Source organism: Carcharodon carcharias, chromosome 22 (assembly GCF_017639515.1).
Source record: "Carcharodon carcharias isolate sCarCar2 chromosome 22, sCarCar2.pri, whole genome shotgun sequence".
NCBI classification, from domain to species: Eukaryota; Metazoa; Chordata; class Chondrichthyes; order Lamniformes; family Lamnidae; genus Carcharodon; species Carcharodon carcharias.
The window spans coordinates 66,288,929-66,304,670 of NC_054488.1; the positions used below are offsets into that span (position 1 = coordinate 66,288,929).

General features: G+C 54.7%; 1 protein-coding gene across 1 annotated transcript in view; it reads right to left on the reverse strand.

Annotated features, from left to right (window-relative positions):
* Positions 1-15,742, reverse strand: part of dgke (diacylglycerol kinase, epsilon) — a 72,167-nt gene that overhangs the window by 24,586 nt on the left and 31,839 nt on the right. Inside the window, exons 3-7 of the mRNA XM_041217401.1 lie at positions 10,559-10,716; positions 8,953-9,001; positions 8,583-8,696; positions 7,742-7,813; positions 6,976-7,103 (exon numbers count right to left, since the gene is read on the reverse strand). Of these exons, the coding sequence (XP_041073335.1) occupies positions 6,976-7,103; positions 7,742-7,813; positions 8,583-8,696; positions 8,953-9,001; positions 10,559-10,716 (521 nt within the window). The remainder of the gene's footprint in view (positions 1-6,975; positions 7,104-7,741; positions 7,814-8,582; positions 8,697-8,952; positions 9,002-10,558; positions 10,717-15,742) is intronic.

Genomic DNA, 15,742 nt, shown 5'->3' on the forward strand with positions numbered 1-15,742 from the left:
CTCCCCTGAAGGTGCTGACTCTCTCTCCCCCTCCCCTGAAGGTGCTGACTCTCTCCCCTGAAGGTGCTGACTCTCTCTCCCCCTCCCCTGAAGGTGCTGACTCTCTCTCTCTCCCCCTCCCCTGAAGGTGCTGACTCTCTCTCCCCCTCCCCTGAAGGTGCTGACTCTCTCTCTCTCTCCCCCTCCCCTGAAGGTGCTGACTCTCTCTCCCCCTCCCCTGAAGGTGCTGACTCTCTCTCCCCCTCCCCTGAAGGTGCTGACTCTCTCTCCCCCTCCCCTGAAGGTGCTGACTCTCTCTCCCCCTCCCCCCTCCCCTGAAGGTGCTGACTCTCTCTCTCTCCCCCTCCCCTGAAGGTGCTGACTCTCTCTCCCCCTCCCCTGAAGGTGCTGACTCTCTCTCTCTCCCCTGAAGGTGCTGACTCTCTCTCCACTGAAGGTGCTGACTCTCTCTCCCCCTCCCCTGAAGGTGCTGACTCTCTCTCCCCTGAAGGTGCTGACTCTCTCTCCCCCTCCCCTGAAGGTGCTGACTCTCTCCCCTGAAGGTGCTGACTCTCTCTCTCTCCCCCTCCCCTGAAGGTGCTGACTCTCTCTCCCCCTCCCCTGAAGGTGCTGACTCTCTCTCCCCCTCCCCTGAAGGTGCTGACTCTCTCTCTCTCCCCCTCCCCTGAAGGTGCTGACTCTCTCTCTCCCCCTCCCCTGAAGGTGCTGACTCTCTCTCCCCCTCCCCTGAATTGCTGACTCTTGCTCCCCCTCCACTGAAGGTGCTGACTCTCTCTCCCCCTCCCCTGAAGGTGCTGACTCTCTCTCCCCCTCCCCTGAAGGTGCTGACTCTCTCTCCCCCTCCCCTGAAGGTGCTGACTCTCTCCCCCTCCCTCCCCTGAAGGTGCTGACTCTCTCTCCCCCTCCCCTGAAGGTGCTGACTCTCTCCCCCTCCCTCCCCTGAAGGTGCTGACTCTCTCCCCCTCCCTCCCCTGAAGGTGCTGACTCTCTCTCTCTCCCCCTCCCCTGAAGGTGCTGACTCTCTCTCCCCCTCCCCTGAAGGTGCTGACTCTCTCTCTACCCCTCCCCTGAAGGTGCTGACTCTCTCTCTCTCCCCCTCCCCTGAAGGTGCTGACTCTCTCTCCCCCTCCCCTGAAGGTGCTGACTCTCTCTCACTCCCCTGAACGTGCTGACTCTCTCTCTCTCCCCCTCCCCTGAAGGTGCTGACTCTCTCTCTCTCCCCCTCCACTGAAGGTGCTGACTCTCCCTCCCCTGAAGGTGCTGACTCTCCCTCCCCCTCCCCTGAAGTCTCCCCCTCCCCTGAAGGTGCTGACTCTCTCTCCCCCTCCCCTGAAGGTGCTGACTCTCTCTCCCCCTCCCCTGAAGGTGCTGACTCTCTCCCCCTCCCTCCCCTGAAGGTGCTGACTCTCTCCCCCTCCCTCCCCTGAAGGTGCTGACTCTCTCTCTCTCCCCCTCCCCTGAAGGTGCTGACTCTCTCTCCCCCTCCCCTGAAGGTGCTGACTCTCTCTCTACTCCTCCCCTGAAGGTGCTGACTCTCTCTCTCTCCCCCTCCCCTGAAGGTGCTGACTCTCTCTCCCCCTCCCCTGAAGGTGCTGACTCTCTCTACCCCTCCCCTGAAGGTGCTGACTCTCTCTCTCTCCCCCTCCCCTGAAGGTGCTGACTCTCTCTCCCCCTCCCCTGAAGGTGCTGACTCTCTCTCCCCCTCCCCTGAAGGTGCTGACTCTCTCTCCCACTCCCCTGAACGTGCTGACTCTCTCTCTCTCCCCCTCCCCTGAAGGTGCTGACTCTCTCTCCCCCTCCCCTGAAGGTGCTGACTCTCTCTCCCACTCCCCTGAACGTGCTGACTCTCTCTCTCTCCCCTTCCCCTGAAGGTGCTGACTCTCTCTCCCCCTCCCCTGAAGGTGCTGACTCTCTCTCTCTCCCCCTCCACTGAAGGTGCTGACTCTCCCTCCCCTGAAGGTGCTGACTCTCCCTCCCCCTCCCCTGAAGTCTCCCCCTCCCCTGAAGGTGCTGACTCTCTCTCCCCCTCCCCTGAAGGTGCTGACTCTCTCTCTCTCCCCTGAAGGTGCTGACTCTCTCTCCCCCTCCCCTGAAGGTGCTGACTCTCTCTCTCTCCCCCTCCCCTGAAGGTGCTGACTCTCTCTCTCTCCCCTGAAGGTGCTGACTCTCTCTCCCCCTCCCCTGAAGGTGCTGACTCTCTCTCTCTCTCCCCTGAAGGTGCTGACTCTCTCTCCCCCTCCCCTGAAGGTGCTGACTCTCTCTCCCCCTCCCCTGAAGGTGCTGACTCTCTCTCCCCCTCCCCTGAAGGTGCTGACTCTCTCTCTCTCCCCCTCCCCTGAAGGTGCTGACTCTCTCTCTCTCCCCCTCCCCTGAAGGTGCTGACTCTCTCTCTCTCCCCCTCCCCTGAAGGTGCTGACTCTCTCTCCCCCTCCCCTGACGGTGCTGACTCTCTCTCTCCCCCTCCCCTGAAGGTGCTGACTCTCTCTCTCTCCCCCTCCCCTGAAGGTGCTGACTCTCTCTCCCCCTCCGCTGAAGGTGCTGACTCTCTCTCCCCCTCCCCTGAAGGTGCTGACTCTCTCTATCTCCCCTGAAGGTGCTGACTCTCTCTCCCCCTCCCCTGAAGGTGCTGACTCTCTCTCTCTCCCCCTCCCCTGAAGGTGCTGACTCTCTCTCCCCCTCCCCTGAAGGTGCTGACTCTCTCTCTCCCTCCCCTGAAGGTGCTGACTCTCTCTCCCCCTCCCCTGAAGGTGCTGACTCTCTCTCTCTCCCCCTCCCCTGAAGGTGCTGACTCTCTCCCCCTCCCCTGAAGGTGCTGACTCTCTCTCCCCCCCTCCCCTGAAGGTGCTGACTCTCTCTCCCCCCCTCCCCTGAAGGTGCTGACTCTCTCTATCTCCCCTGAAGGTGCTGACTCTCTCTCCCCCTCCCCTGAAGGTGCTGACTCTCTCTCTCTCCCCCTCCCCTGAAGGTGCTGACTCTCTCTCCCCCTCCCCTGAAGGTGCTGACTCTCTCTCCCCCTCCCCTGAAGGTGCTGACTCTCTCTCCCCCTCCCCTGAAGGTGCTGACTCTCTCTCCCCCTCCCCTGAAGGTGCTGACTCTCTCTCTCTCCCCCTCCCCTGAAGGTGCTGACTCTCTCTCCCCCTCCCCTGAAGGTGCTGACTCTCTCTCCCCCTCCCCCTCCCCTGAAGGTGCTGACTCTCTCTCTCTCCCCCTCCCCTGAAGGTGCTGACTCTCTCTCCCCCTCCCCTGAAGGTGCTGACTCTCTCTCTCTCCCCCTCCACTGAAGGTGCTGACTCTCCCTCCCCTGAAGGTGCTGACTCTCCCTCCCCCTCCCCTGAAGTCTCCCCCTCCCCTGAAGGTGTTGACTCTCTCTCTCTCCCCCTCCCCTGAAGGTGCTGACTCTCTCTCTCTCCCCCTCCCCTGAAGCTGCTGACTCTCTCTCCCCCTCCCCTGAAGGTGCTGACTCTCTCTCCCCCTCCCCTGAAGGTGCTGACTCTCTCTCCCCCCTCCCCTGAAGGTGCTGACTCTCTCTCCCCCTCCCCTGAAGGTGCTGACTCTCTCTCCCCCTCCCCTGAAGGTGCTGACTCTCTCCCCCTCCCTCCCCTGAAGGTGCTGACTCTCTCCCCCTCCCTCCCCTGAAGGTGCTGACTCTCTCTCCCCCTCCCCTGAAGGTGCTGACTCTCTCTCTCTCCCCCTCCCCTGAAGGTGCTGACTCTCTCTCTCTCCCCCTCCCCTGAAGGTGCTGACTCTCTCTCCCCCTCCCCTGAAGGTGCTGACTCTCTCTCCCTCCCCTGAAGGTGCTGACTCTCTCTCTCTCCCCCTCCCCTGAAGGTGCTGACTCTCTCTCCCCCTCCCCTGAAGGTGCTGACTCTCTCTCTCTCCCCCTCCACTGAAGGTGCTGACTCTCCCTCCCCTGAAGGTGCTGACTCTCCCTCCCCCTCCCCTGAAGTCTCCCCCTCCCCTGAAGGTGTTGACTCTCTCTCTCCCCCTCCCCTGAAGGTGCTGACTCTCTCTCCCCCTCCCCTGAAGGTGCTGACTCTCTCTCTCTCCCCCTCCCCTGAAGCTGCTGACTCTCTCTCCCCCTCCCCTGAAGCTGCTGACTCTCTCTCCCCCTCCCCTGAAGGTGCTGACTCTCTCTCCCCCTCCCCTGAAGGTGCTGACTCTCTCTCCCCCTCCCCTGAAGCTGCTGACTCTCTCTCCCCCTCCCCTGAAGGTGCTGACTCTCTCTCCCCCTCCCCTGAAGGTGCTGACTCTCTCTCCCCCTCCCCTGAAGGTGCTGACTCTCTCTCCCCCTCCCCTGAAGGTGCTGACTCTCTCTCCCCCTCCCCTGAAGGTGCTGACTCTCTCTCCCCCTCCCCTGAAGGTGCTGACTCTCTCTCCCCCTCCCCTGAAGGTGCTGACTCTCTCTCCCCCTCCCCTGAAGGTGCTGACTCTCTCTCCCCTCCCCTGAAGGTGCTGACTCTCTCTCCCCCTCCCCTGAAGGTGCTGACTCTCTCTCCCCCTCCCCTGAAGGTGCTGACTCTCTCTCCCTCCCCTGAAGGTGCTGACTCTCTCTCCCCCTCCCCTGAAGGTGCTGACTCTCTCTCCCCTCCCCTGAAGGTGCTGACTCTCTCTCCCCCTCCCCTGAAGGTGCTGACTCTCTCTCCCCCTCCCCTGAAGGTGCTGACTCTCTCCCCTCCCTCCCCTGAAGGTGCTGACTCTCTCTCCCCCTCCCCTGAAGGTGCTGACTCTCTCTCCCCCTCCCCTGAAGGTGCTGACTCTCTCTCCCCCTCCCCTGAAGGTGCTGACTCTCTCTCCCCCTCCCCTGAAGGTGCTGACTCTCTCTCCCCCTCCCCTGAAGGTGCTGACTCTCTCTCTCTCCCCCTCCCCTGAAGCTGCTGACTCTCTCTCCCCCTCCCCTGAAGGTGCTGACTCTCTCTCCCCCTCCCCTGAAGGTGCTGACTCTCTCTCCCCCTCCCCTGAAGGCGCTGACTCTCTCTCCCCCTCCCCTGAAGGTGCTGACTCTCTCTCCCTCCCCTGAAGGTGCTGACTCTCTCTCTCTCCCCCTCCCCTGAAGGTGCTGACTCTCTCTCTCTCCCCCTCCCCTGAAGGTGCTGACTCTCTCTCCCCCTCCCCTGAAGGTGCTGACTCTCTCTCCCTCCCCTGAAGGTGCTGACTCTCTCTCCCTCCCCTGAAGGTGCTGACTCTCTCTCCCCCTCCCCTGAAGGTGCTGACTCTCTCTCCCCCTCCCCTGAAGGTGCTGACTCTCTCTCCCCCTCCCCTGAAGGTGCTGACTCTCTCTCCCCCTCCCCTGAAGGTGCTGACTCTCTCTCCTCCTCCCCTGAAGGTGCTGACTCTCTCTCCCTCCCCTGAAGGTGCTGACTCTCTCCCCCTCCCCTGAAGGTGCTGACTCTCTCTCTCTCCCCCTCCCCTGAAGGTGCTGACTCTCTCTCCCCCTCCCCTGAAGGTGCTGACTCTCTCTCCCCCTCCCCTGAAGGTGCTGACTCTCTCTCTCTCCCCCTCCCCTGAAGGTGCTGACTCTCTCCCCCTCCCCTGAAGGTGCTGACTCTCTCTCCCCCTCCCCTGAAGGTGCTGACTCTCTCTCCCCCTCCCCTGAAGGTGCTGACTCTCTCTCCCCCTCCCCTGAAGGTGCTGACTCTCTCTCTCTCCCCCTCCCCTGAAGGTGCTGACTCTCTCTCCCCCTCCCCTGAAGGTGCTGACTCTCTCTCCCCCTCCCCTGAAGGTGCTGACTCTCTCTCCCCCCCTCCCCTGAAGGTGCTGACTCTCTCTCCCCTCCCCCTCCCCTGAAGGTGCTGACTCTCTCTCCCCCTCCCCTGAAGGTGCTGACTCTCTCTCCCCCTCCCCTGAAGGTGCTGACTCTCTCTCTCTCCCCCTCCCCTGAAGGTGCTGACTCTCTCTCTCCCCCTCCCCTGAAGGTGCTGACTCTCTCTCTCCCCCTCCCCTGAAGGTGCTGACTCTCTCTCCCCCTCCCCTGAAGGTGCTGACTCTCTCTCCCCCTCCCCTGAAGGTGCTGACTCTCTCTCCCTCCCCTGAAGGTGCTGACTCTCTCTCTCTCCCTCCCCTGAAGGTGCTGACTCTCTCTCTCTCCCCCTCTCCTGAAGGTGCTGACTCTCTCACCCCCTCCCCTGAAGGTGCTGACACTCTCTCCCCCTCCCCTGAAGGTGCTGACTCTCTCTCTCTCCCCCTCCCCTGAAGGTGCTGACTCTCTCTCCCCCTCCCCTGAAGGTGCTGACTCTCTCTCTCTCCCCCTCCACTGAAGGTGCTGACTCTCCCTCCCCTGAAGGTGCTGACTCTCTCTCCCCCTCCCCTGAAGTCTCCCCCTCCCCTGAAGGTGTTGACTCTCTCCCTCCCCCTCCCCTGAAAGTGCTGACTCTCTCTCTCTCCCCCTCCCCTGAAGGTGCTGACTCTCCCTCCCCTGAAGGTGCTGACTCTCTCTCCCCCTCCCCTGAAGGTGCTGACTCTCTCTCCCCCTCCCCTGAAGGTTCTGACTCTCTCTCCCCCTCCCCTGAAGGTGCTGACTCTCTCTCTCTCCCCCTCCCCTGAAGGTGTTGACTCTCTCCCTCCCCCTCCCCTGAAAGTGCTGACTCTCTCTCTCCCCCTCTCCTGAAGGTGCTGACTCTCCCTCCCCTGAAGGTGCTGACTCTCTCCCTCCCCCTCCCCTGAAGTCTCCCCCTCCCCTGAAGGTGTTGACTCTCTCCCTCCCCCTCCCCTGAATGTGCTGACTCTCTCTCTCCCCCTCTCCTGAAGGTGCTGACTCTCCCTCCCCTGAAGATGCTAACTCTCCCTCCCTTGAAGGTGCTGACTCTCTCTCTCTCTCCCACTCCCCTGAACATGCTGACTCTTGAAGTTATCTTTACATGTTTACTCAGGGTTTCCTTCCACACCCCCAAACCACAGGATCCCAGCTCCTGATCTGAGGAATCTTTGATCTATGTGCTCTTTGCAGTATCTGCTTAAGCTGGTTAAAGTGGATCTTACCTGGCGAGGGGGTAAGGTTTATCCCCTGTGCCTTCCCAAAGCCGACAGCCCCCTCCCCAGTAAGCAATGTTGAGAACGATAATCCCCTCCAGCTTCGGCAGAGAGATCTGTACCCCATCCAGCTCCAACTGTGTGGGGGGGAAGAGCAAAGAATGAAGGATCGAGAGAGACAGAGGCAATGTTAACCACACAGTGACAGTGACAGGAAGGAGGAATTGCTGTGGGGGTGGGATGGGGTAGCCATGGAGTGAGCGCAGTAACTGAAAAAATTCAGGGATCCTCTGCTTCGTCTCTTTGATAAAACAAATCAATTCACATTTCTAGAAATCGACTTGCACCCTTAGGATGTCCAAGAGCTCTTGCCAGTCAATGGAGTGTTTATTTAAGCGTGGTCATTGTTGCAGGAACAACAGCAGCCGATTTACAAACAAGCTCCCAGAAACAGCACTGTGATAGAGAGCAGATTTAGTGATGTTGGTTGGATAAAGATTGGCCAAGAGGCTGGGTGGAATTCCCTGGCATTTCTTCCAATATGGGCATGGAATCTTTCACATTCAATAGGCCTCAGTTGAATGCCCAAAATACCCTCACTTTGCACCCCTGTCAACACTGAACCAGCCCTCCCAAGAACATCACTGAACCTGCCCCCACCCCATCATCACCAAATCTACCCTCGTGGTTAACACAAGCTTTGTGATAAGGGTCCGTTGGGCTATGAAGACCTGGTGAAATCACAGTGTAGATGGAGCCAGGCAGCAGGACTCACCTCAATCTTCTGATCCAGGTCCTTGCAGGCTTGAACTAAACAGTCTCTGGTCCCATAGAAGAAATAAACAGCCTTTTCAAAACAGAGAAAAGCAACATGAGACCCCCAGGTAAAAGCAAAATCCTGCAGATGCTGGAAATCAGAAATGAAAATAGAAAATGCTGGAAAAACTCAGGTCTGGCAACATCTGTGGCGAGAGAAACAGAGTTAATGTTTTGATTCCATATGGCTCTTCTTTAGACTTTCCTTCTTCTGAAGAGGAGACATATGGAATCGAAACACTAACTCTGTTTCTCTCGCCACAGATGCTGCCAGACCCGCTGAGTTTTTCCAGCATTTTCTGTTTTTATAGGAGACTCCCAGGATTGGGTTCAGTGCAGAAATACATGTCAATCAGCCTCTAGCCTTCCGAGAACTGTGGAGTCCGGAGTAACACATTCCCGCTCCCGCTCTAGTCTGCTGCTAAAATACAGGGTGTTCATGGAGTGTTTTAATAAGCAGTTCACTTGTAACACAGACACTAATCAGATCCCAGAGCTTGCAGCACATAACATCACATTTACCACAGTCCTGTTTCAATATTCCGTCCTGACACTGCTGCTAGACAGTTGTTCTCAAGACAGGTACAGCACGGGGTTAGATACAGAGTAAAGCTCCCTCTACACTGAACAGTTACACAGCCCTCTCCAAGGGTTTCTATAACCACAGTTGGCTTTGAGAAGGCACAGGCACAGACACCGGCACATTGCTGGTAACTCATACCAAACAGTGAAAAGGATCACACTGTGATTCAGTCTCATCGCCAGGCTCCTGATTCAGACAACTGAATGTTCACGCTCACCTTATTAATAATCCGATTGGAGAAGAGAAATGGACTATGCTGCCTGCATTCGTGAAAGTTTAAAGCCATAAGAGCATCTGGGCCAACCGAGAAATAATTGTTCATTGAGAAAATCTGGGAAGGAAGAGAAAGACCAGATTGAGAGCACAGAACAGGAACATAATCATAGACAGCGCAATACAGCATTTACACCAAGAGGCAGCCACAGCCCATTCTGCACTGCATGCCAAGCCAGTGCAGGAGCTCAGTGTGTGGAGGGGAAGGGACAGTCAGCACCTTCAAGGGAGGGTGGGGTCAGGGGTTGAAGTTGGAGAGGTGCAGGGTGGGTGGGCACTGTGTGTGACAGTGAGCTTGGGTTGACAAACATTACCTTGGGCCTGTGGAAACTGTAAAATCCTTTTGTCACTCGCACTCTCCACCTGTGGAGATATTGGGAAAATTCAATCCATATTGTAAACATACTCAGTCTTTATCCTACAATATTTCCTCACCCTTGGATTTTTCCTCACAGTGAATTTGCACCTTCTCAAAGCTGTGAATTTCACTGTGACCTTATTTATAGATCCCAGAGCTACCGGGTGCACCCCAGAGGCTGAGGACCTTGACTTTCAACCTCGAGGTCACAGGTTGAAATCACATCTCAGTCCTTGCAACTTGCACCCACAGAGTGACCATAAATACTGATAAAAGCCATCGAGCTGAAATGTTAACTCTTTTTCTCTCTCTCAGATCCTGCCTAACTGGCTGAATATTCCAGCATTGCCCTATTGCTAGAAAAACTGTCTGATTGGGGTAAATAACCTTCTTTCCTTTTTAATATTCACTCTTGGGACGTGGGTGTCACTAGCCAGATTGGTATGTAATGCCCAGCCCTTGGGGCCCTCACATTACTAGACATGGGTCCCTCAGATCCTCTCTCCTACCTCCTAATAGCACACGCTCCCCATTCCTACATAGAGTTTCACCTCACACATAATCCAGTTCCACCTAGCCCAAGAACTCAAAGCCATTTCTTTGTCTTCCATTCCTCCTCAACTTTTAAAACTCAACTTTCCTGATTTAACCCACCTTTTTGTCCCATTCCTTTCAACCCGGATGCACATGCTAGAACAAAAGGCTGATCCCAAACACAAGTCACTATGAGATGTGTTCAGGGAGCATTGTGTGAGGAGTGGACATGGGAGCTGAAATGATTCCGGTGCTCAGAGAGTTCATTCACGAGCAGATACATGTACAGATGACAGTTCTGTAAACACAGCTGCATTGCGACTGAGAAACACTCACCCCATTGCAGATGAACAACACGGTCTTGCACACAGTGCCCTACGCATGTGCCATATCAAGAGCGCTGTCTCTATCCTACACCCCAATTCATTTACCTGTCCATCTCCACTTCTGCCTCAACTCATCTACTATTAAACTAGCTGCTCCCAAAACCAATCTCCCATTCTTCAGAAGTTTCAGTTCATCCAAAACTCTGTTGCCCGAACACAATCTTGCACTAAGTCCCTTTCACCCATCCCCACATTGTTGCTGTCGATTTCCCAGCTTTTCACTCTAATGGTTTACATCCCTCCATTGCCTTGCTCCCTCCCACCTCTGTAATCAGCTGTATTCCTACAAAACTGCCCATCCGACCACCCTGCCCCACTCCCCACAACGCCCACTTACTCTACTGAACACTCGAATCCTCCAAAACTGACCTCTGGTGCACCCCATTCCTTCACCCATCGGTTGGCAGCCTCAGGCCCCTTCCGAAATCCCTCCATCATCCCTGTTCCTTTCAGACACTCTTTAAAACCAACTGAGACTAAAGTGCTGGTGACTGCTCCTCAGATGCCTTCCCTTGGCAGTGTTCACTTTTGTCGGGTTAGACCAAAGAAGCAATTTGGGGTCTCTTTATTGAAAGGTTTAATATAAATGCTCATTGCTGCTCTGACTCACCAATCTAACCACAATAGTTCACCATAACTCACCGATCTAATTGCATCGGGTCACCATCTAGAACATTCTGTAAAATCACTTCTGCTGCAACATCGCCAGCATATCCAGCTCCCCAGCCCAGAGTGTTGGACAAGTCATTCCCAGTTCCAAGAGGGAGAATAGCCACATGTGGAATGTATTGGTCCTGTCCCTAAACAAAGAGAACATTAGCTTTAACCGCTAGTGACAGACTGAAACAGGTGTTGCCAATATCAAGACACCAACCAGAGATTCAGCAATGAGATGCGTCAAACGATCACTAATTTAGCCAAGACTGAATTTGTAGCCCCGTGCTGTACCTGTCCTGGGAGTGTTTGATGGAGACAGTGTAGAGGGAGCTTTACTCTGTATCTAACTCCATGCTGTACCTGTCCTGGGAGTGTTTGATGGGGACACTGTAGAGGGAACTTTACTCTGTATCTAACCCCGTGCTGTACCTGTCCTGGGAGTGTTTGATGGAGACAGTGTAGAGGGAGCTTTACTCTGTATCTAACTCCATGCTGTACCTGTCCTGGGAGTGTTTGATGGGGACAGTGTAGAGGGAACTTTACTCTGTATCTAACCCCGTGCTGTACCTGTCCTGGGAGTGTTTGATGGGGACAGCGTAGAGGGAGATTTACTCTGTATCTAACCCCGTGCTGTACCTGACCTGGGAGTGTTTGATGGGGACAGTGTAGAGGGAGCTTTACTCTGTATCTAACCCCGTGCTATACCTGTCCTGGGAGTGTTTGATGGGGATAGGGTAGCAAGAGCTTTACTCTGTATCTAACCTCATGCTGTACCTGTCCTGGGAGTGTTTGATGGGGATACTGTAAAGGGAGGTTTACTCTGTATCTAACCCCGTGCTGTCCCTGTCCTGGGAGTGTTTGATGGGGACAGTGTAGAGGCAGCTTTACTCTGTATCTAACCCAGTGCTGTACCTGTCCTGGGAGTATTTGATGGGGATAGTGTAGAGGGAGGTTTATTCTGTATCTAACCCCGTGCTGTCCCTGTCCAGGGAGTGTTTGATGGGGACAATGTAGAGAGAGCTTTACCTTGTATCCAACCCCATGCTGTACCTGCCCTGGGAGTGTTTGATGGGAAATTATAGAGGGAGCTGTACTCTGTATCTAACCCCGTGCTGTACCTGTCCTGGGAGTGTTTGATGGGGATAGGGTAGCAAGAGCTTTACTCTGTATCTAAACTCATTCTGTACCTGTCCTGGGAGTGTTTGATGGGGATTCTGTAAAGGGAGGTTTACTCTGTATCTAACCCCGTGCTGTCCCTGTCCTGGGAGTGTTTGATGGGGACAGTGTAGAGGCAGCTTTACTCTGTATCTAACCCCATGCTGTCCCTGTCCTGGGAGTGTTTGATAGGGACCTTGTAGAGGCAGCTTTACTCTGTATCTAATCCCGTGCTGTACCTGTCCTGGGAGTGTTTGATGGGGACAATGTAGAGAGAGCTTTAGTCTCTATCCATCCCCATGCTGTCCCTGCCCTTGGAGTGTTTGATGGAAAAGTACAGAGGGAGCTTTACTCTGTATCTAACCCCGTGCTGTACCTGTTCTGGGAGTGTTTGATGGGGACGGTGTAGAGCGAGCTTTACTTTGTATCTAAGCCCGTGCTGTAGCTGTTCTGGGAGTGTTTGATGAGGACAGTGTAGACGGAGCTTCACGCTGTATATAACCCCGTGCTGTACATGTCCTGGCAGTGCTTGATGGGGACAGTGCAGAGGGAGCTTTACTCTGGTTCTAACCCCGCGCTGTACCTGTCCTGCGAATGTTTGATGGGGACAGTGTGGAGGGAGCTTTACTCTGTATCTAACTCTGTGCTGTAACTGTCCTGGGAGTGCTTGCATGGGACAGTGTAGAGGGAACTTTACTCTGTATCTAACCCCACGCTGTACCTGTCCTGGGAGTCTTTGATGGGGACGGTGTAGAGGGAACTTTACTCTGTATCTAACCCCGTGCTGCACCTGCCCTGAGAGTCTTTGATGGGGACGGTGTAGAGGGAGCTTTACTCTGTACCTAACACCGTGATGTAGCTGTCCTGGGAGTGTTTGATGGGGACGGTGTAGAGCGATCTTTACTCTATATCTAACCCCGTGCTGTACCTGTCCTGGGAGTGTTTGATGGGGACAGTGTAGAGGGAGCTTTACTCTGTATCTAACTCTGTGCTGTAACTGTCCTGGGAGTGTTTGCATGGGACAGTGTAGAGGGAACGTTACTGTGTATCTAACCCCACGCTGTACCTGTCCTGCGAATGTTTGATGGGGACAGTGCAGAGGGAGCTTTACGCTGTATCTAACTCCGTGCTGTACCTGTCCTGGGAGTCTTTGATGGGGACGGTGTAGAGGGAGCTTTACACTGTATCTAACCCTGTGCTGTACCTGTCCTGGGAGTGTTTGATGGGGCCAGTGTAGAGGGAGCTTTACTCTGTATCTAACTCAGTGCTGTACCTGTCCTGGGAGAGTTTGATGGGGACAGTGTAGAGGCAGCTTAACTCTGTATCTAACCCCGTGCTGTCCCTGTCCTGGGAGTGTTTGATGGGGACGGTGTAGAGAGAGCTTTACTCTGATTCTAACCCCGTACTGTACCTGTTCTGGGAGTGTTTGATGGGGACAGTGTGGAGGGAGCTTTACTCTGTATCTAACCCCGTGCTGTACCTGTCCTGGGAGTGTTTGATGGGGACAGTGTGGAGGGAGCTTTACTCTGTATCTAACCCCGTGCTGTACCTGTCCTGGGAGTGTTTGATGGGGACAGTGTAGAGCGAGCTTTACTCTGTATCTAACCCCGTGCTGTACCTGTCCTGGGAGTGTTTGATGGGGACAGTGTAGAGCGAGCTTTACTCTGTATCTAACCCCGTGCTGTACCTGTCCTGGGAGTGTGTGATGGGGACAGTGTCGATGGGGCTTTACTCTGTATCTAACCCCGTGCTGTACCTGCCCTGGGAGTCTTTGATGGGGACGGTTTAGAGGGAGCTTTACTCCGTAACTAACCCCACTGCGGCCCCTGTCCTGGGACTGTTTGATGGGGACGGTGTAGAGGGAGCTTTACTCTGTATCTAAACTTGTGCTGTACCTGTCCTGGGAGTGTTTGATGGGGACAATGTAGAGTGAGCTTTAGTCTCTATCCAACCCCATGATGTACCTGCCCTGGGAGTGTTTGATGGGGACAGTGTAGAGAGAGATTTACTCTGTATCTAACCCCGTGCTGTACCTGTTCTGGGAGTGTTTGATGGGGACAGTGTAGAGGGAGATTTACTCTGTATCTAACCCCGTGCTGTACCTGTCCTGGGAGTGTTTGATGGGGACGGTGTAGAGGGAGCTTTACTCTGTATCTAACCCCGTGCTGTACCTGTCCTGGGAGTGTTTGATGGGGACGGTGTAGAGAGAGCTTTACCCTGTATCTAACCCCGTACTGTACCTGTTCTGGGAGTGTTTGATGGGGACAGTGTAGAGGGAGCTTTACTCTGTATCTAACTCAGTGCTGTAACTGTCCTGGGAGTGTTTGCATGGGACAGTGTAGAGGGAACTTTACTCTGTATCTAACCCCATGCTGTACCTGTCCTGCGAATGTTTGATTGGGACAGTGCAGAGGGAGCTTTACTCTGTATCTAACACCGTGATGTACCTGTCCTGGGAGTGTTTGATGGGGACGGTGTAGAGCGATCTTTACTCTGTATCTAACCCCATGCTGTACCTGTCCTGGGAGTGTTTGATGGGGATAGTGTAGAGGGAGGTTTACTCTGTATCTAACCCCGTGCTGTCCCTGTCCTGGGAGTGTTTGATGGGTACAGTGTAGAGAGAGCTTTAATCTGTATCCAACCCCATGCTGTACCTGCCCTGGGAATGTTTGATGGGGATAGTGTAGAGGGAGGTTTACTCTGTATCTAACCCCGTGCTGTCCCTGTCCTGGGAGTGTTTGATGGGTACAGTGTAGAGAGAGCTTTAATCTGTATCCAACCCCATGCTGTACCTGCCCTGGGAATGTTTGATGGGAAAGAACAGAGGGAGCTTTACTCTGTATCTTATCCCGTGCAGTACCTGTCCTGGGAGTGTTTGATGGGGATAGTGTAGCCAGAGCTTTACTCTGTATCTAACTCAGTGCTGTACCTGCCCAGGGAGTCTTTGATGGGGACGGTGTAGAGGGAGCTTTACTCTGTATCTAACCCCGTGCTGTACCTGTTCTGGGAGTGTTTGATGGGGACAGTGTAGAGAGAGCTTTACTCTGTATCTAACTCTGTGCTGTAACTGTCCTGGGAGCGTTTGCATGGGACAGTGTAGAGGGAACTTTACTCTGTATCTAACCCCACGCTGTACCTGTCCTGCGAACGTTTGATTGGGACAGTGCAGAGGCAGCTTTACTCTGTATCTAACCCCATGCTGTACCTGCCCTGGGAGTGTTTGATGGGGACAGTGTAGGGGGAGCTTTACTCTGTATCTAACCCCGTGCTGTACCTGTCCTGGGAGTGTTTGATGGGGACGGTATAGAGGGTGATTTACTCTGTATCTAAGCCCGTGCTGTACCTGTCCTGGGAGTGTTTGATGAGGACAGTGAAGAGGGAACTTTACTCAACATCTAACCCCGTGCTGTACCTGCCCTTGGAGTCTTTGATGGGGACGGTTTAGAGGGAGCTTTACTCCGTAACTAACCCCACTGCAGCCCCTGTCCTGGGACTGTTTGATGGGGACGGTGTAGAGAGAGCTTTAGTCTCTATCCAACCCCATGATGTACCTGCCCTGGGAGTGTTTGATGGGAAAGTATAAAGGGAGCTTTACTCTGTATCTAACCCCGTGCTGTACCTGTCCTGTGAGTGTTTGATGGAATCAGTGTAGAGGGAGCTTTACTCTGTATCTAACCCCGTGCTGTACCTGTCCTGGGAGTGTTTGATGGGGATGGTGTAGAGGGAGCTTTACTCTGTATCTAACCCCGTGCTGTACCTGTCCTGGGAGTGTTTGATGGGTACAGTGTAGAGAGAGCTTTAATCTGAATCCAACCCCATGCTGTACCTGCCCTGGGAATGTTTGATGGGAAAGAATTGAGGGAGCTTTACTCTGTATCTAATCCCGTGCTGTACCTGTCCTGGGAGTGTTTGATGGGGACGGTGTAGAGGGAGATTTACTCTGTATCTAACCCCGTGCTGTACCTGTCCTGGGAGTGTTTGATGGGGACGGTGTAGAGGGAGATTTACTCTGTA